This window comes from Hirundo rustica, chromosome Z (assembly GCF_015227805.2).
Source record: "Hirundo rustica isolate bHirRus1 chromosome Z, bHirRus1.pri.v3, whole genome shotgun sequence".
NCBI classification, from domain to species: domain Eukaryota; kingdom Metazoa; phylum Chordata; class Aves; order Passeriformes; family Hirundinidae; genus Hirundo; species Hirundo rustica.
In genome coordinates, this window is record NC_053488.1 from 28,952,841 (window position 1) to 28,974,043 (window position 21,203).

At 40.4% G+C, this 21,203-nt stretch overlaps 1 protein-coding gene across 10 annotated transcripts in view; it reads left to right on the forward strand.

Annotated features, from left to right (window-relative positions):
* The window catches only part of KDM4C (lysine demethylase 4C), a 271,307-nt gene that overhangs the window by 63,911 nt on the left and 186,193 nt on the right, over positions 1-21,203 (forward strand). The window contains exon 9 of one of the 10 annotated variants that reach the window (XM_058424094.1): positions 10,005-10,056. The exons of the other annotated variants lie outside the window; for them this stretch is intronic. Coding sequence (XP_058280077.1) covers positions 10,005-10,016 — 12 coding nt within the window. The 3' untranslated portion in view covers positions 10,017-10,056. Of the gene's footprint in view, positions 1-10,004; positions 10,057-21,203 lie in introns of those variants that run through there. 10 annotated transcript variants of the gene reach the window in all.

Sequence of the window (21,203 nt, forward strand, 5' to 3'; positions counted from 1 at the left end):
CTGAAATTCTGAAATTTTAGCGAGGACGTCTTTGAATACACATTCTAAATATTTTGTCAAAGTTCTCTAGCATATGGATGAAACCTTTATCTTAAGACACTAAATTCCTTGATTGGTGGCTATTGCATGTAGAAGCAGTATTGTGCATCTATAATACAAGAAATCAAAGTATTTCTCTGGTGTCTGCAGTTAAATTTAAATGCCTACGAGTTTCAAAGTGGCATCAGAGCAATTATAACGAACCTTCCTCTATAGAGAAATCTTAGATACTGTTGTCAAATATGAACTGCAGTTTCTTTGGGAAGTGGTCAGAGTCGTTAATGTTACTTACTTCATTCTGATCACTTATTGTGATGAAAATGAGAATCAAAATTTACTTTTCTTCTCTTTTCTAAATGAAAAAGAACATGCTAGAATGTACTGATGATAGGACTTTTGTTTTTTTAATGGAAATGTGTATGAAGGAAAGAACTAAAGGAAGTGTGGTGAACTAATTGTCCCTAAAAATTACTGGTATTTGTTTATGTCATAGTAATAGGGTAAACAAGACAAACAGAAGAAATACTGAAAAATCGTAAAATTTTTTACATTGGAAAAGATCTTTAAGATCATTGAGTCCAGCTGTTTAACTCAGCATTGCCGAGGTCATCACAAAAGCATTCCCAAGGCATCACATGCACAGATCTTTTAAATACCTTCAGGATGGTGATACAGCCACATCCCTGGGAACTCTGGCCAATGCCTGGCAATCCTTTCCATGAGGAAATGTGTGCTAATATCTTATCTAAACCTCCCCTGGTGCAAGTTGAGACCATTTCCTCTGGTTCTATTGCTTATGAATTAAAGAAAAGCCCAACCCCCACCTCATTTTCAGGTTCTTTCAGCTAGTGGTAGAGAGGGAGAAGGTCTTTCCTTATGACAAATTATCTGACAGCACTTACTTGGTACTAGTGCATTACCAGCAGCTGAAATACTTTGAACAAAAAAACCTTCTACTTAGTAAGTCAACACCAGATCAATCTTTCTGAATGAATTCACGTAAACTAAATGTTAAAGTTCAAAACCTGGTATTTAAGGCTACCGTTTAGAGAGTTTTTGTCTGCACAGGTATTTGCAAAGACCTGTGTGAACTCTACTAGCTAAATTTCTGCAGCTTTTCAGTCTAGTGTTAATTATGGCAAATACCTATAATTAGCTCTACAGCCTGGCTTTCATCTTCTCCCCCCTTCAACATTTCCAGTAACCTTCAGTTTACATGACTTCTCCCTCACATGCACAGATGCAGACCTAAATTGCATTTTTAACACTGGATACTCAAAATGCATGCTTATCACTGTTGCTAGTCTCTCTCTCTTGGAGCCCTGGCTCTGTTTCGGCTAGCTTGAGAGACAAACCACAGTTGGTAGGATTTTTCCTCAGGGCCTCAAAAATCCAGGAGCAGCTGTGAACCTTTTCCTTTAGAGAGAGATCAGGTTCCCGTCAATGGGAAAGGAAGGGTTTGAGGGTAGGGGGCGGGGTCAGAGGAGAGGGTGGTGCCAGGGGCGGTGCTGTAGCAAAGGAGGGGTCTGGGAAGAGGAAAGGGTTGCTCAGGTTACAAAAGGGATTCTGGGAAGAAGGTAGGAGAGACAAAGTAAGAGGCTCCACATGGCTTGGTAGCACATGGCATCAGTCATCTTGGGGAACAAAAGGAAAAAATGCTGCATGGTCCCCTTTATCTTGTGACCCCCCCCCCCACAAAACTGAAACTGACTTGGGGATCGCTAAACTGGGGATTTTGTGCACCCGAACTGTCTGCAAAGGTAAACTTAACATGGGACTTACCAGCTGGGGAAGAAGGGAGGTTTGAGGTACGCTTAGGAGTTTCTCGAGCAATCTGGCCACGATTACTCGAGCAGGGGGAATTAGGAATTGGGGAAAGCCAGGGGAACTGCAGCTTCCCTGCACTGCCTGGTGGGTTGCTTTCCTCAGGATACCCAAGCTTGGGGAATGGATTTTGGGGTGGGCAGAGGCAGAAACTGGGAGAACTGGGGGAAATTCACTAGGAACTGGGTGTTTTTTCACTTTATATTGCTTTTGCAATGCAAGCCGAATTTGCAAACTCCAGAGAGCAAAATTTGCAGTTTCTGTGTCCTTTGGGGTGCCTGATTCAGCCAATTTATTTGCAACAGCCTCCCAAAAAATTCAGGAAGCATGTTTGTTCTAAGGACAGGTGGGGAAAGGAAAAAAAAACAACCAGCGAATACATTTTTTAACTGTTTCTTTGAACAGTGGGTCCCACCATCATCCAAGGCACCTAAAACTTGGTAAAAGACCTCTTTCTGGGACACAGCCTAGCACCCATTTTTTGGCTCAGATATTAAGATTTTGTGTCCCCCTTGTCTGCAACTGGGAAACTGAGAGGAAAAAAAAAAACAACCAAAAACCTGGTTGCAGTGAAGGAAAAAACCCAAAAACTCCCAAAACAAACAAAAAAACCCTAACCAAACAAAACCGTGAGGAGAAACTTTTACCTTCTCCACTCAGGGGCTGCGCAGCTTAAACCAATTGGCTTTTAAAATCAGTCCTGAAGGTTTGCCCTGAAGGCAAGAACCTTCCCCCAAAGGAAAAACCCTTCCCTGATATTTGAAGCCTCTGAAAGATTTTTTCCTAAGATTCCCGAGTGGCAATACTTACCAAATAACCAGCATGGTGACAAAAACTTCCCAGTCGCTCCTTATGCCTGAAACTGACCCTTTGGTGCAAAACGAACTTCCACTTTCAGTTCCCAGGTTCGGCTGGCCACACAAGTGGTTGCTTTCTTCTGGGAGAAGTGTGCTGTTTGGGAGGCTTCTTTGCAGCAGTCCGATGGGTTAAATCCAGAGGAAAACCACAGACTCTCTCTGTGGAGTCTGGTATTTTGGGGGCTCCACAGCAAACGCCAAGCCTGACGGGTCTGTCTGCATGGATGGGCCACATTTTTTGGACTCACATGCCTGATTTTTCCTCACGGCCCCAAAAACCCAGGAGCAGCTGTGAACCTTTTCCTTTAGAGAGAGATCAAAGGCAAAGGAAGGTCTGCACTTGATCCAGGGGGAAATCAGGGCTTTATTCAGTCTTTCTTCTGTGGTCCTGCCCCCACCTGGGTCTGGAGCCCCGTCCCTGAGTCAAGCGAGCTTTCCATGTGCTTTTCTGGCTTATATTCAGGGGAGGGGCTAAAGGCGTGGGCAAGCTGCTACCCAATCAGAGATAAGGTGGGAGTGGAGCAGGGTTGGATTACATTCCAGTGTGGGAGAATGGGCAGGGAAAAGGGTCAGGGACAAACCTCAGTATGTTACATTCTTGAAAGGAACAGGGGAGTAAAGAAGAAACCATTACAAAACGCAATATAAAAATGAAGTACAATATAAACCCAAATAATACACAGCAACATATCACCTTGGCTTAAACTTAACCTTAAACTTTCTTTTCAAACTGCTAATAGTCCTAAAAAGTGTGGGGAAAATAATAAAGTGATAGCAATAAATCTTAACACAGCGTTGATGGCCTCAGTTCACACAGCCAGTCTTTCATTCTGGATTGCTCTTCACATGGGCAGTTCTATCAGTGGGCAACTCCCTTGCCAGAAAATTATTATGTGTGCATCCAAGTTTGAGACTGTGTGTCAGTGGTGCACAGACACTAGCTAATAGGGAGAAGCTCCATAGCATGGATGCCCAAGGAAGTTACAGGTTCCTCCTGTACTTTAGTAACCATCCCATAAGCCTCAGAAGGTAGTGTTGGCAGCTTCTGAGGCAAGTGGAGCTGTGTCTGGTTCCGTCCCCGCACCAGGCGGGAGATGACCTCTGGCTAGCCCAGGTCAACACAGCCACAGATGTTTCCAGTTCGGATGGGCACGCAGGCTATTACCTGCTGGTCAGCTTCTCAGCAGCTAGACCAATAGTGTCGTGACAGCATGGCAGCAAAAGAGAAAAGGCTGGCTCTCAGCTTTGCAGGTTAAAAGATGTTTATTAGCTGAAGAGCTGAGGAGCGGTGAGCTCCGAGCTGAGAGCTGAGTGGCTGAGAGAGTTTGAATCTCCCTCCTACCCCTTATAAGTGGGGGAGGGGTTCCAGGGAGGATACAACAAGACAACAAATCAGGGGATTCAGGGGGTAACAAGGTGTGCCCACCCCCAAGCCTTGGACCACTAAAATCCAGAGCTAAAGGAATTCCCCCCAGGGGACCTACCACCTGAAGCCCTCTCCCTAAGATTTTGCAATCAGGGAGGGCTCCTCAAAGTGATAGACAGGCTGCCCCAGAGCAAGGGGGGTGGGAGGACTGACACAAAACACCTTGTTATACAGAAAACACAAAAAGGGTTACAACATTGGGGATACAGTGAAATGAACCATAACATAAACTTCTTATAAAAACCTAATAAAACAGTTCTGCACCACCACATGGAGCAAACAAGTACCTATATTGTTTTAGGACTATATGAGGGCTATTCAGGTTGGATTTGCTAAGGGGACAAAAGAAAAATTCAAGTAAAATTGCATTGAATTGCTTTCTGTAAATACTTAAGATTCCATCATGCAAAAAAAAAAAAAAAGAAAATATAATTTGATTTTGTATGACACTATTCTGTTTCTTGGTTACAGTGTTTCTCTAGAAAACCATGAGTATAACTGTTACTAGTTTTTATCACAACATGTCTTGGTTTGAAAAGACAGGTTATCTACTAGAGAGAGGCAGGGCCTCTCTAGGAATGGGGAATTCCAGTCCCTTCCCTCCGTGTTATTATAATTTGGAAGATTAAAAATAACCACTTTTCAGTCAGAGCTATGGGGGAAGGAATAACAGTCCTTTACTAGTAAATATAACAGGACAGACAAACAACAACAGCAATTATAATAATAATAAAACAGAACCAAGAACCTCGAGGGCCTTTGTCTCACAAGTCCTGGGCAGTCTGATCTCTTGGGATCCCAAGAGCACCAAAACGAAACGGTGAAAACTCGGTGCTGATGGCTGGAAATGGTGGGATGTCCCCAGCAGGCAGGGGGGTGTCCCAACAGGCAAAGTGAGCAGTGCTGAAAGAAGCTGCGGCGGCTGGACCTGAGCTGAACTAGAACTAGCAAGGCAGGCGAAGAGCTCTGAACTCCCGGGCACTCCAGCAGATGAAATGGACCGGACTCCTCTGCCAACTGTGGACTTCACACAGCCACCAGTTGACTGACCGTCCTCCCTGGAAAACCTGGGCAGCCAAAAAAAGAACCACCACCCTCAGCTCCCGGGAGCCTTTTTCTCCCACTAAACTAAGTGATCCACACCTTTTTTATGGGTTAAGCACCCTTTAACTATCAGTATTTAGTCTCCTAGCAATTTATGGGGGGAAAAATTCCACAGGAAAACTTAACCCCCAACATTATCCACTCCAATTTTTTTTTTCCCCCATACCAACATATTATATTGAATTTAAACCTTTAAATAATATACATGTGAATATGAATACAGATACAGTCAGAGTGTTCACCGAAAAACAAGGTCCCCTTGAGGTATGCAGCGGGTCTCTCCATCCTTTTGCGTCACCCACCATGTGCAGCCAGGTCCCTGAGCAAAAACAACCCCAGGAGCGGGATTGTCTTTGCTGGAGGCAGAATTAATCCAAACAGTTTTTCCCAGCATTCCTCTCATGTGCACCACTGGAACCTTATCTCCATCTCTTGTTCTCAGGGGCTCAGATTGGGCAGGGCCTGCTTGATTGGTGGAACCTCGAGTGTTCACTAACCAGGTGGCCTTTGCTAAATTATTCTCCCAGTTCTTGAAAGTCCCCCCACCCAGTGCCTTCAAAGTGGTTTTAAGCAGGCCATTGCACTGTTTAACTTTCCCGGCTGCTGGCGCATGATAAGGAATATGGTACACCCACTCACTGCCACGTTCTCTAGCCCAGGTGTTTATAAGGCTGTTCTTGAAATGAGTCTCATTGTCAGACTCAGTCCTCTCAGGGGTACCATGTCTCCACAGGATTTGCTTTTCAAGGCCCAGGATGGTGTTCCAGGCAGTAGCGTGGGGCACAGGGTAGGTCTCCAACCATCCAGTCGTGGCTTCCACCATGGTCAGCACATAGTGCTTGCCTTGCTGTGTTTGGGGAAGGGTGATGTAGTCAATCTGCCAGGCTTCCCCATACTTATGCTTGGACCATCGCCCACCATACCATAGCAGCTTCATCCGCTTGGCCTGCTTGATGGCAGCACACGTCTCACAGTCATGGATAACCTGAGAAATACTGTCCATGGTTAGATCCACCCCTCGGTCTTGTGCCCACTTATAGGTGGCATCTCTGCCCTGATGACCTGAGGCATCATGGGCCCATTGAGCTAGGAACAATTCTCCCTTGTGTTGCCAATCTAAGTCTACCTTTGACACCTCTATCTTTGCAGCTTGATCTACCTGCTCGTTGGTTCGGTGCTCCTCATTAGCCTGACTCTTGGGGACATGGGCATCTACATTTGCCAGGTAGCTTCTCTACCCGAGTGGCAATGTCCTTCCACTCATCTGCAGCCCAGATTGGCTTTCCCCTACGCTGCCAGTTGGCCTTTTTCCACCTGTCCAGCCATCCCCACAGAGCATTGGCCACCATCCACAATTCAGTGTAGAGGTAGAGCTTTGGCCACTTCTCTCTTTCAGCAATGTCCAGGGCCAGTTGAACAGCTTTGAGTTCAGCAAGTTGGCTTGACCCACCTTCTCCTTCAGTGGCTTGTGCAACCTGTCGTGTGGGGCTCCATGCGGCTGCTTTCCACTTCCAGTTCTTCCCTACGATGCGGCAGGAACCGTCTGTGAAAAAAGCATAGTGTGTTTCTTCTGCTGGCAGTTGGTTGTATGGTGGAGCTTCTTCGGCACGTGTCACTTGTTCCTGTTCCTCTTCATCTGTGAGACCAAAGTTTTCACTTTCTGGCCAGTTTGTAATTATCTCCAAAATCCCAGGGCAATTTGGGTTTCCAGTGCGGGCGCGCTGAGTGATGAGGGCAATCCATTTGTTCCACGTGGCGTCGGTGGCATGATGGGTGGAGGGAACGTTTCCTTTAAACATCCACCCCAGCACCGGTAGTCAAGGTGCCAGCAGGAGTTGTGCTTCTGTGCCAATCACCACTGAGGCAGCTTGAACTCCTTCATGGGCAGCCAAGATTTCCTTCTCTGCTGGGGCGTAATTGGCTTTGGACCCTCTGTAGCTTTGGCTCCAGAATCCCAGTGGTCGGCCCAGAGTCTCCCCAGGCACCTTCTGCCAAAGGCTCCAGGACAGGCCATTGTTCCCGGCTGCTGAGTAGAGCACGTTCTTCACCTGTGGTCCCGTCCTGACTGGGCCAAGGGCTACCGCATGAGCGATCTCCTGCTTGATCTGGGCAAAGGCTTGTTGCTGCTCAGGGCCCCAGTGGAAATCATTCTTCTTGCGGGTAACCAGGTAAAGAGGGCTCACAGTCTGGTTGTACTCAGGGATGTGCATCCTCCAGAAACCTATGGCGCCTAGGAAAGCTTGTGTTTCCTTTTTGTTGGTTGGTGGGGACATTGCGGTGATCCTATTGATGACCTCAGTGGGAATCTGATGCCCCATCCTCTTCCATGGACTGAGTATAACTGTTACTAGTTTGTATCACGACATTATAAAACTTCTAGAGGTGTTAATTAAAAAGGTAAAAAGTTGCTGTCTCCAAAGGCTACCAGTGTTCTAGTCAGTTTTATTTTCAGGTCCAGTAATTTCATGTAAAAGAAAAAGCAAAAAGTCTGAACCCAAAACCCGTACATTAAACCCATTAAACCCATCCAATTAAAACCTTGCATTCTCATTTGTCATTCTTTGGACTATGGATACTGCATCTGACTTGTCTTTTCTTTCTTTATGTGTAAAGTGCAAGAATTTTAATTGAAAATAATGGTTTGGATCCTGTAGTTCCTCTGTATTGTACTCCAGAAATTTTCTGTGTCAGCAAAATGCGGCAATATCTAGGTCAGTTTATTGCTGTATTCACCTTAGAGAATAGAATGATTATTTGTCTTCCTACAGAAACACTTTTATTTTCATAGGATAGTTTCTAATTGCTTACAGCTGGATTTCTGTCTTAGAAAAAGAAAAAAAAAATCCTGAAGTACAATCAATATTCGTTACTGATTTTGTGCGGAAAAAAATCCAACAAAGATTTTTGTTAAAGTTGTAGTAAATATTTAGGCTATGTGATGATACTGCTTTCCAGCATGAGATGACATGGTGCTAAAGATTCTCTGAAATCACATGCAGTGTTAAATAAGAGATATTTTTGACCCTTGGTATTGGACACTTTGATGAAGCAAAGACTGTGAATACAAATTCCAATAATGATTTTCTGTCTTTAAAAATGCTAAACTTGGTTTCACTGTGTCTTGGTTTCACTGTGTGTCCCCTAACTACCTGTAATAGCTGAACCCTGAGAGCAGGCATGTATCCTCCAGCTTGTTTTCTAGAGTTTGTGCAAGACTGTCATGGTTTTAAGCCCAGCTGGAGATGAAACAACAGGCACTCCACTTCTCTTCCTCCCCAGCACAGTGGAAGGGGGAGGAGAATCAAAGTAAAACTTGCATGTTGAGATAAGAATGGTTTAATAATTGAAAATAAGTTAAAATACAGTAATAATGGTAAATGTTAAATGACAATAGTGATAATAAAAATGGGTGGGGGGGGGAGCGGGAAGTGTTGCGCAATGCAATTACTCACTACTGGCTAATGCCAGACCCCTCTTCCTGAGCCTAGATGAGCCCCTTCCAGGTAACTCACCCCAATTTTTATACTGGGCATGATGTTCTGTGGTGTGAAGTATGCTCTTGGTCAGTTCCAGTCACTTGTCTTAGTTGTGCTCCCTCACAGTTTCTTTTGCTCACCTCCTTGCTGGTGGAGCACCAGAAAAGGATAAAAAGTTTGTTGACATGGGATAAACACAACTTAGCAAAACCCCAGACATAGGGTGTTGCCACCATTCTCATTCTGAATTGAAAGTACAGCACTGTAATAGTTACTGAGAAGAAGATAACTGTTCTTGCTGAAACGGAACAAAGCCTTAGGACAACGTACAAAAGAAGTACTAGATGGCATCTCCAGTGTGTGGCTTGCTACAACTCAGCTACTGTTTTTAGCTTGCTTTTGGACAAAATTAAGTTGTACAGAATTAAGCAGAAGTAAAAAATAGATAAAGAATCAAAACAACCTCTCAAATAACACAACTGAAGAGGTAACTGGCATACTAAAAAATTCCCAGGTCCAGAGAAGAAACAGTGTAGTTCTTGCTGTCTTTTTCCATTGGCAAGAAGACACAGGAAGAGAAATAGGAGATCCTGGTGGAAAGAGCAAGTTAGTCATCCTCTCCTTGAGATGCGTGGCAAAAGGATGTGGTGCAGAGGGAGTTTGGTGAAGTGCTGGTGTGTGGATATATCACAGCTTAGTGAAACAAAGGGACGTAGTGCTAGTGCTAGCTACAAGTATAGTCGTGTTTGTTCTTCCGTGAGGATGGGAGGCACTCTTAGCTTTAGACACTCATAATCATTTTCATCATCCTATAACTTTCATTCGCTGAATGCTGTTTATTGCTGAGAAAAATAATCAAATGCTATGAAATAGAGGCAGCTGGCAGGTTCCTTCAGGCCTTTGTGAATTTTCTTGTTTTCCTAATGGTGCTACATTGATTTGAGTAGTCTGGAAATGTGTGGCTTCATGAAGTGCATTTTTCAGTTTCCTCACTCCAGTGGATTTTGCTGTTGATAAAGAAGATGAATCAGTGGCTATTAGCTTGTGTGTTTTCTAGGTATCTGCTTTGATTTGTGCTGAGAAGGTAACTTGCATGGGGAAAAAAAGTTGCTGCAGTATTGGTGAATAGAAATATTTACACATAATTCTTCCATGTGTACAGGAAACTGGTGATATTAGCAGTTTTGGTTAGGGCTTTCTAATTCTTCTTTATACAGTTAGGATTATTTTAGTTTATTTCCTTTCATTTTCCTCTGGTTTCTGTTTTAATCCCCTCAGTCCCCTCCCTGACTTGGTTAACTCCATCCTGAAACAAAGTGCTTGCTCCCCTCAGTCCCTGGTAGGATATGGAGGAGAATTGGGGGAAAAAGAAAAAAGAAAAAAGGTAAGCCCCTGGACTGAGGTAAGAACAGTTTAATAATTTAAATAAGCTATTATGATAATATAGTAAGAATTAAATGGGAGGCAAGAAGAGAGAAAGGAATAAAATCCAAGAGAAAGTTGTTGACTGATGCCAGACTCCTCCCACAGCCATGATCGGCCCCTCCTAGCCAATTCTCATCAGTTTATACTGGGCATGACATTCTGTGGTGTGAAACATCCCTCTGTCTAGTTCATATCAGGTGTCCCAGTCATGCTCTGTCCTGGCTTCTTGTGAATCCTCTTCTGCTCAGAGCATGGGAAACTGAAAAGTCCTTGATGTTTAGAGTAAGTGCTACTGAGCAAAAACCAAAATACATCAGTGTGTTATCAGTATTATTCTCATACTGAATCCAAAACACAGCACTGTACAGGCTACCAGGAAGAAACTTTATTCTGTCCTGGCTGAAAAAAGGACCCTTGTCTGATGCTTTTCCAAATTCTTGTCAGTTCTCTCACAACTCTCAGACACCCCTTGTCCGTGCTTTCACAAGCTTTCAGAGAAAGTACTGGCATTTCTAATAATGGTCTTGTTGCTCTTGCTGCATCCCATTTTATGGGACCACTTGGTGACTTTCACTCAATATAAATGTATGTAAATTTTACTCTGTGCTCTCAGGGGAAGTGTCACACTAGGTGATTTTACTAGTCATTGTAATGTTTCTTTTGTGCTTCAGCTCCTTTTAAGACCTGATACGCTTTCAGATGCTGGTGATGGAAAGCTTTTTGTTGTTTAGCTGATATGAAGAACCTGAGAAGTCTACCAACCTTTTCTACTTGAAACTAGGGATACTTAAGATTATTGCTCTCTTTCATAAAATTAAGTCAGTAATTACTCATGCATTCTTCAATGGTAGCTGCTTAGCAACGTATTTTCTGTGGATAGGTTAGATCGAAGTGCTGGCCTGCAGGTTGTATTTTTCCCTTTGGTGGGATGAAGTGCAGTTGTTTTGATGTTAGGTTTGATGGATTTGTTTGCCACTGCATTCATTAGCTTCACATCAAAAAACTGACAGGCTGTTAAATGAAACTTTGCCTTAGATTTTCAGCTTGACTGTTTCAAGACCCATGTGAAGATATTTTGTTTTTGTGCTGCAGCAGCCTCAAGCAGTTCTGACTGTTTCAAAGGGAAGTTATTTAATATCTTGATTTATTTGGGTACAAGACGCATTGTCTTGAAAATAGCCCCGTCCACCTTATGTTATCCAAACAGCCTATTTATTTTGAAATATATATTGAGACACAATATATATGATTTAACTGATTTTATCAAAGGAGAAATGATACTTACTGCTCAAAAATGCTTCCACCTCTCAAAATTTATTGAGATAATATATTTTTTTAATGAGGATTTTGTTTAGGTTGCTTTTGTACAATAAAATGTACCAAAAAAAAAAAAAAAAATCCCAACTCAGTTGTACTATTTTTTTTTTTAATGTAGGTGAGTGAAATTTAAAGGTCTAGGTTTAAAAAGTGTCTCCCTACCCCAACTGCAGTGTCTTAGTACTGAATGTCACAAATAGCTGTGTGTATATGCTCATGAGTTATTAATCTATCAACTTTTTTTTTGTTTGATTTTCAAAACTTTTTAAAAATAATGTATGTTGATATATTTCATACCAATCTGCAACAATATCAGCATCATTCATGCTGTACAAATCAATGTTTTTACTTGCTAAATCATAATTAGCAACCTTATATCATTGACTTGTCTGCTGATGAAGTTTTACAAGGTTTCCGGAACCAGACATGCTTTCCATTTCTGGTCTGGACTGTTAATACACTACTTCAGAGCAAATATTGTGCATTTTGCATTTTGACATTTCACTTCATAATCACAGTGCCACTCTCAGCTTTGCAGTTGTCATGGAATTTTCTCTTGTATCACAAGAGATTTGTGTAAATCACAAACTCAAAATTTCCACAGAACAGCAGCTATTAAAATTTATTGCTGGAATGGGAGATTGTCAGTCTCCCACAGGGCAGTAGCTTGCACAGTTCTAGATTTCTAGTTCTGTAACATTTTGAATTAAGAACAAGTTTTTAGAAGTAGAAAAGAATAGTAATAACCACAATACTTTTACCTGTTCTAGTAGAATAATCTATTGTTTTTTTGAATCTTCCCCTTTTGGTAGAGCATCTGGTTATAAAATCATACAAAATGTCATATGGTGGTATTCTCATCTTCCTGCACACAGTCTGAGCTATGTTATGTGCAAGTACTGATGTTGTCTGTGAGTAGTGTATTCTTGTGGATCTTTTCCAACACTATAGCACAACCTTTTTCTGTGTGATGTAGAGAACATGTAAATGGCATTATGCATGTATATTTCTGGCACAGGGCTCTCATGCAAGCTGCTGCATGTTTACTTAATAAAAAAAGTTGAACCAACGATACTACCACTTCTTTCTTACATGAAGTTTTGATTAAGTAAGGAGATGAGAATTCTGTAAAGTAACATTTTAAATGTTGGAGTACATTCTGAAAACTGTGAGTGACTGGAAATGATGGAATCTAATCTTCCCTTTTTTACCCTAAGAGGTTCCATTTATCAAAGTAAAAAATGTACCAAGTTGGTATACTTGGTGGATGTTTAGAAGTTTTTGTTTTATAGTGGCTTTCACTTAACTTTCTTTTTAAAGAAAAAGCCAGTAATTTACAATAAACTGGCCTTTTCAGAGTATAATTTATTTAAAAATGGGAGCAAATCAATACAGTTTGTCTTTCCTTACTTTTAGTGAGCATGCAGATTATATTTATAATCAATTTGCTAAGGAAGAAGTTTTACCACTATGTAAATTTCTGTCTATGTATTAATGTTACAGCCTGTAGAGAGAGATTATTTTTATTCCAGGTTTTTAAAGAAAGTGGAATTTAACCAAGAAATTATTTTAATAAATATGAGTTTCACAAAGTAGCCTCTTGGGGCTTGAATCAGCTGCTGAAACACAGGTGTCTGACACCAGCTCAGATATTTTTCCTTCCTCTGTCTAGGCGAAGAGTACAGATCTCCAGGAATCCAGTGTGATATTTAGAACTCCATCAGACATCATATATACCAGAATATGGTTCAGGTGTCAATGCCTGGGCAACTGAACTGAGTCACCAGTCATTGTATTCCTTTTATTTGTACCCTCTGCAAATGTAAGACTCATTTTAAAGGTTGACTGCATTCTTGTACTCCGAGAGGAAGTCAGTTCTCTATCCTTGCTAGATTAATTTAGCATTTTGGCACTGGGTGGTGACCTATTGTGATAGGCCAAAAGGTTTCTTAAATATAATAATATAATAAGTTCTCTTAAAATCTCCAGCCTGAACCTTTCTTCTTATAAAGCAAAACCCCCAAATACTGCTACATGTGCTAGTTGCATGCCTGTATTAATTTATTTAATTTGAATCCATTTTAACGCTGCATTTGAACCATCAAGAGAGTTCAAGATACTAGAAACCATTCTGCTGTGTTCCTCTGTGCAATTTCAGTTGTCTTTGACATGGTTTGGAACTCAAATTATCTTTTATTGTTTTGTTTGTTAGTGGGTTTTGTTGGATTGTTTTTGCTTTCATATTTTTTTAAAAAAATTAATCTCTTGTATATAGAGATAAAACTTTATATAAGGATGATTTTCACTCAATTAACTAATGTGTCTACTGGGACCATCTATACCTCTGCTGCTCCTGCAGTTTGTACTGTAGTAGTACCAGCTACAAGGAGTTGTTAGTTTGGCTCAGGCCAAACATTGTAGAGATAAGCATGTACTTGCAATTTTCTCTCTGTTTTTCTGAGAGTCTGGGGAATATTATCCAAAAATGAAGAAGAGTAGCAGTATAATAGATTTGAAACACATGATTTATTTATTTCCTACTTCTGAAAGAAAACACTGTAAATATCTCTGGGTTTGAAAGACAGGTATCTGCTAGGGAGAGGCAGGACCTCCCTTAGAATGGAGAATTCAAATCCCCTCCCTCCAAATTACTATAATTTAGAAAATTAAAGGGGCTTTCAGGCAGAGGTATGGGAATAGGAGTAACAGTTCTTTACTAGTATGTGTAACAAGGCAAACAAACAAAAACAACTACAGCATTAATAATGAACAGAACCAGGAACCTCGAGGGGCTTTGTTTTACACAGCCCGGTGCAGTCTGATTTCGGTGCTCCTGCCGGACTCCGAAGAGCACCAAGCTGGAATGGTGGAAAATCCTGGGCTGGTGGATGAGATCTGTCACAAGCTCTGCTCGTGGTAGCTGGAGCGGCAGGGATGTTCTGGCAGGTCCGGGCAGTGTGGGGCCACAGAGCAGCAAAAAGCCTCAAAGCAGTGCTGAAGAAGCTCCAGCAGGAGGACAGGCTGGCCCAGCTCCAGCAGGGCAGGAGGAGGCAAGCTCAGAATTCCTGGGCACATGAGCAGATGATGGTAGATTTCCCAGGACTGGACTCGGTGGTGACAGTGAACTCCTCCCACAGCAAGCAGCACACGGCTGTCCTGTCTCCAAAAGCCGGGAGCAAGACGGAGCTTAGCTGCCCCCAGCCCCATCCTTTACCTGCCCCAAAACTTGTGGTATCTTTCCCCTCCAAGAGAAACTCCCAGAGACCCAAAGGAGTGTAACCAGGTGCTACAACTCCTCTCCTTTGGCCCCTTTGTTCTGCTTAGGTACCTGTAAGTACCCAGTAGTTTCCTAGCAACCTATGGGAAAAAATTCTATACATAAAAAAGAAACAAGTCTAACCCTCAACAAAATATAAATGCACAATTCAAAATCCTTGATTTAGAGTAGTAGAGAAAGCATCTATGAATGATAAGAAATAAATTAGATACATCCTGCGGTAACTACACCACAGTGAACAAAGTGTAGGCATTACTTCTAGTACCAGTGAGCTTACGTAGCCTAGCAGGTATGTGAAACAGCAGCTGAACACAGGCAGATAGATGCCTCAGCTGCATGTTTAGTCTCCCCGCTTGCTTGCTACTTGAATGTGTAGAACTTGTTCATATACTACTAGTTAGAAATTACTAATCTTTGAAAGTCTTGAAAAGGGTCTTAAATGAACTGTCTAACTTGCACTGGTTTGATTTTGGATGAAACCCAGAACAAGACATACCACTCTGCTTTACAAAAAGGAGGAGAAATAATTTTCTGAAATGTTTTATAACAAAAAAAATTGAATTAAGACGTCAGTGCTAATGTGGTTGTATTCAGTTTTTAAGGTTTGTCTTTCTGCCTGAAGTGTGAACAGCCTTCATGTTGCTGCAGAAAAAGGTATAATCAATCACCTTGAAAGTGTCATCTTTTTCTGATGATACATAGAGACAGCTCTTAATTCAGATAAAATATTAACACCAAAAAAAGGCATGTTAAACTTTTAGAGAAAGTGCACTTCCATATGGTTTATTATAAGACCTTGCATTCAATCCTGAGAGTGAAGTAAGTTACTTCATTCTTTTATATCTAATGTAATCAAGTAAGTGCAGTTAAGACTGACTCTCTGTTTGTTCTCTGTAATACGTTCTTGCATGTTCAACAACCTTATCAGATAAATTACTATCTTTCAGATCTTAACAACAAAATCACCTGATCTCACCTTTGCCGTGTAACATCCCATGTTCTTGGAATTCTGAGGGAAAATTTTGACATGAAGTTTCATACATTTTTATGTATTTATATGTAAAAAAAATTAGCTTGCCTTAGGAAGCAGTGCCTGCTTCTAGAGGGCAGTCCAGTTTGAAAAATCCAGCAAACACTGGAATGAAAAATAAAAAGATAATTTATCTTGTTCTCATTGTGCTTATAGTTGGATTTTCCAAATTATTCCAATGAAGTTACTTCTGTTGCTTATGCTGAATGTGTTAACACAGTTCAGTAAATGCAGTGTTTCAGTGGTTTTTTCAAGGTTTGTTGTGAACAGTCACAATATATAAGAAAGACACAGAGGTCTGGGTATTTTGATGCATTACGATGAGTTGCTATGGGATGAACCTCTGATACATGTAGAGAAGAAACGTAACCTTTATACATTTTTGTTTCCATTGGATTGAGGAAGTGACGCCAGGGCCGGAGACACCTGGCTAGCTCACACACACCCGGCTCTCAGCCGAGAGTGGCCGCTCCCAGGTCCAGATCGGGCTCGGGTAGCGGTGTGGAGCAGCGCTGCCTGCTCTTAACAGCTCTTGGTTGTGATGCGCCTTGACTCAGAGTAAAGGACAAGGAGAGGGTTTCCCACGTGCTTCTCAAAGGTTTATTCCCCCAAGGGGAAATCTGAAAATCCTGCGCTTACAGCTTCTTTCAAACAGGGGAGGAACACGGGGAAGATACCAGCCAATCAGGGATACAGTGGGGAGTGGGATGAGGAGGGACTTACAGTCTGACAGCCTATCGGGAAGGCAAGGGGAGTGGAAAGGGTCACATGCACCAACGTGATGTTGAAGAAAACAGGAATTCCCAGGCAGGGTTTAGGACTGATAGAGAACCCTCTGGAAATAAGGGCAATGCTAGGGAGGATTGACGTGATGTAAACGAGGTAGCAGGTGGATCTAGGGGGTGAAGGACAGGTAAACCAAACATTTTGGGGGGGTTACAAGAATAAACCATTGGGAGAGTAACTTAAAAACACACCACCACAAGGAAGTTTGTAAAAATTTACTCTTAAAGGCGAAAGTTACAGTTACAGGCGAAAGTTCCCCCACAAAATCCCCTTCTCTATCTTCTTCTCCCCCTTTTTTGTAGGAGATTTCAGGGTGTTTGATATACTGGGATTAGTGTATCAGGCATTAAGTTGTTATTTAGGATATAAGAATCAGTCTTATATTTCAAGATTTTACTAAAAAAACCAAAACAAACAAAACCCCCCCCCCCAAAAACAGATAGGAGACATTTCGTATATCTGTTGAATGTCTTTGAAACAGACTGTAAGTTACTATTTTGGCAGGTGTATCTAAAGTTAAAAATAATTGCAGTACTTTATTGCAAATCAGGTTACTTGTTGGTTTTTATGTTCTTTACATGTATGAATGAAATTCAACTCAGATGATTTAAATTAGTTTTAATGTTGGAATTTAAAATTACGCTGTGATATGAAACAGTGTACTAGGTGATGCTGATGTTCTCTGAGCCTTATTGGATAGCTGTTTGAGTGGGTAGTGGGGTTTAAGTGAGTCTACATGCAATACATTCTGGCAAAATCTTCACAAAATTCATAGTTACATTTCTTTTTTGTGTGAATGAGATATGTAAGTTGACATGACTTCATGTTTTGTTGAAATTTTGCTGAAGAAATTCCATAGACTTAGAAGCTGTAGAGAATTCTGCCTTGGCCAAAAGTGAGTCTTATATCTATTCTTACTTCATGTCAGATTCCCTTTAAGGTGTAAGTGTAGTTCCAAGGGGTGGTAGGAAGAGGATAAAGAAATAATGTGCTAGGTCTTGCATGAATGAAGTAAAGGAAGAGTGTTTTTAGTCAATTGTGTTGAACTAAAGAATAAGGGGTGGTTGTCAGGGTTACTGTATTTTATACAAGTTTCAAGATGGGTAAAGAAAAAGAGGGAGGCAAAATCTTACCAGAACTAGAAAACCCTCAAGAGGGATGTGGGAGTAAACAAGACAGAGAGTAAGACGGCCTTGATTAGCATGGCTGGTTTGATAACCAGGATGCCATGGCCGGAAGAAACAAAGCCTTGAAGGTTACAGAAGATGGGATTAAACCTGTTTATGGGAAGAGAGATGATTTGATCAACCCTCTGCAAACTTAACATGTTGTAAATGTATGAGTTGTAGGTATGATCTGTTAACTTAATTATTGTAGTGGAAAATTATTAACCTTCCTGAAATGGTATATAAGCTTTTGGGGAACCTGAGTAAAATTGAATTCTGATCACTGAATCAGTCTTCCCGTGTCTCCATCAATCGTCAGTAGAAGGACACTATAACAGACATAGACACCTGACCTAAAATCTGCATATCATGTGTCTGTTGTATCTGTGATTGTAAAGCAAACTACTTGGAGGTAGAGGAATTGCTAAAATGCTCTTGTCCTGAAAAAAATTGTTAAAGAAATACTAAGAGTGTTATGATAAAGGTCAGATTTTTAAAAAAATACTGAGTGTTCCTGAAAATAAACATTTGGTGATATTTTTATCAGATGTAGCCTCAGGATGACAATAACAGAAAAGTAGAAAATTTAGAAAAAATTTAGAAAAAATGTTGAAATGGGATTGCCCTGCATTGAACATAGCTGCAAAAAGATAATAATGATGTTAAAGATATTCTGTGCTAGAGTTTGCAAGGAGTAAGAGTATGACTGTTTTCATTTTGCTTGATGTGATTACAGGCGTTTATGGTTTGAGTTGACTTCAGTGTTACACGGGTTTAACTGAAAGCTAACCTGGTCAAGTAATGTTGTGAACAAAATACACAGAATTTTGTTTTTAGTTTTTTATTCACATGCAGTTAAATTGTGGGCCTGGCTAAATTTCAAATTTTGGGATAGGGAATATATCCTTCATTTAAGATAGAGGAGATTTGAATAAAGATGAGACGAGTAGTAAGCTACATCATATGACTGGATCTGTATAGTAGCAACTATCTTCAACTCAATTTCAGACAATCCTCTACCCCAAAACAGAGGAAGAGTGTGTGTGGAAAAGATGCAGGACCTATGAAGTAGAGAGAGAGAATAAGCAGTGGAGAAAACAGACATGGGTTCCTGAGGCACTGAAACTATGATCTTGAGAAAAGTGAGACATCTAAAGGACTGAGGGAGGGGCACATAGAACTTCTGTGCTTGCTATTTCAATGCTTTTTCTATTTGATCATGGTTGTCTATAGAGGATAAATATTTTTTACCTGTGTCCTGAAAGATTAGTCTCAAATAAATACCTGCCTGCATCATGCATTCAATTTCCTACAGGGAGTGGTGTCAAGTGTTGTTTAATACCCTGAACAAGAATAAGTAGGATATTAAAAGTGAAATAGCTAAATTTATGGAAAATCAGAAGTGTTTTTTTTTATTATTATTATTTTAGACCAGACTGCAGAACAATAACCAGATACTGGACTTCTTTCTTAATGCAGAAATGTTATGAGAGTTTGGGGTGGTTGTGCCTTTAAAATCCATCTGTCTTGGTCTTGGTCCAGATCTGGAGAGAAAAAATTTTGACGTTTTCTCTAAAGCTGTAGCAGATACATTTAAAATCAAATTTTCATAGTTTGGTTAGAAAGAAGTAAGTTAGAATTAAGTTGTTTTTAGTAAAAGTTTGTGTTCTGCGTAATTAGAATGTAATTGCTGGTGCCTTAATAAAGCAGTGGTTAGATATGGGCCCTTGTATATTCTTATTGCTAGTCACAACTTCTTGATCCTCACACATCTATACCCCATAATCCTTGTTAAATTTATGTGAGATTCTGGACATGGTAGTTTGTTTTCCAGTTGTATCATATGCAATCGTGCAGGTTTGATATTTGAAGGTAATAATTAGGGGCTCAGGAGAGGTACGTTTACAGGGCCTTTCTTCTCAGAATTCTCTTTGCAGTAGCAGTTAAAAATTATAAGTGTTTTACTTGCCACTATTTAAAGTTTGTATTATATTTATATTATAGTTTATATTTTAAAAAATATGTTTCAAGAGCATCCTAATTGAATTTTTCCTTATAAAAGTAGTTTTATTTATGAAATTATTGGTTTATTTGTAGTTGTTATAAAGCGGTTCTCTTACTATCTGTTTAAAAAAAGGAAATGCCCTATTGTAAAAATGTTTCATGTGTTTATAGGTAGAACATTCATCAGCAACTCTTTGTATATGACTTAACGGTTGATAATATTTTTGAAACAGGACAGTTACATAGTTTTTCTGTTTATGGTCTCTAAGTCCTGAATGTCCTGTAAAACAAACCAAACCGAACAGTTGAGAGCATCCCACAAAAGACAGTATCGCTGCTGTCCTTTTACAAAATCATTTGACTGTTTGATTTCCCCCTGTCCCCTGCTTGCAAAGTGGTCAGAAAGAGTTAGCACTAGTAAGTAAATATAAATAAAGAGGTGATGCACAGTCTTAGTTTAGAAGATTTCAGTAAGGCATCTTTATATACAGTATTTGCAATATTGCTCAGCTTGCTGAGATATCTTTCTATTTCTGACTTTTGGAAGGTGCAGAGCATGTTTATGCCCTACTGACAGCTAGCATTATTCCCCATCTCTAAAAAACAAATTATATTTCATTTCAAACAGAATTTTACTGTTAGTAATGACTACCAGTGGGTACTGGTAGTCTCCTGCAGGAATCTCCTGCAGTTTTTTTACTCTGCAACTTGTGTGAGAAATGCTGCTTGTGTTTTTCAGATTCATATTTTCTGTGGGCCAGATATTCTGCCATGTACTCATCAGGTACTTGTGAGTGGAGAGAGTTGATAACTTGAATAGAACTGTTCAATTGCTTATGGGTCTGCACAATCAAGTGGACAGTGATAGTGCATTAACTTTATATAGAATAAGTCTAGAGAGTGAAGTGGATTTTTCTTACCCCAACTTTGTTGCTGAACTCCAATATGTAACCTAATCAGTACTTTGTTTCATAAAAATGATGTGTCTAGTACATAAGGGTTATTTAGAATAATTTGGAATTTTACTGACTGCTGTGCTGCTTATAAAATTGTTACAAAACAGTTTTACTTGGAAAAGCTTTGAATCCAAAGAGAATAAATTTAATGTGAATGCCTTTAATTAAATTTGCTCTATTTAAATAATGTAATTTGTATTGATTATACTTCTGCAGTTCATTTGGATTTTTGTTTTTAATTAAGATTCAGTAATCTTCTTTTACCTTCCAGAGCTGTTCATAAAATGACTGTGAATAAAAGGCATGTTAATTAACACTCATATACATTTATTAAACCAAAAGCATTTAATAATTTTTTTTTTCTCCATGAAGGTATGGTATAGAGAAGAATATTTATTAGAAGGACAACAGTGCAATTTTACTTGAATTTTTCTTTTGTCCCCTTAGCAAATCCAACCTGAATAGCCCTCATATAGTCCTAAAACAATATAGGTACTTGTTTGCTCCACTTGCCTC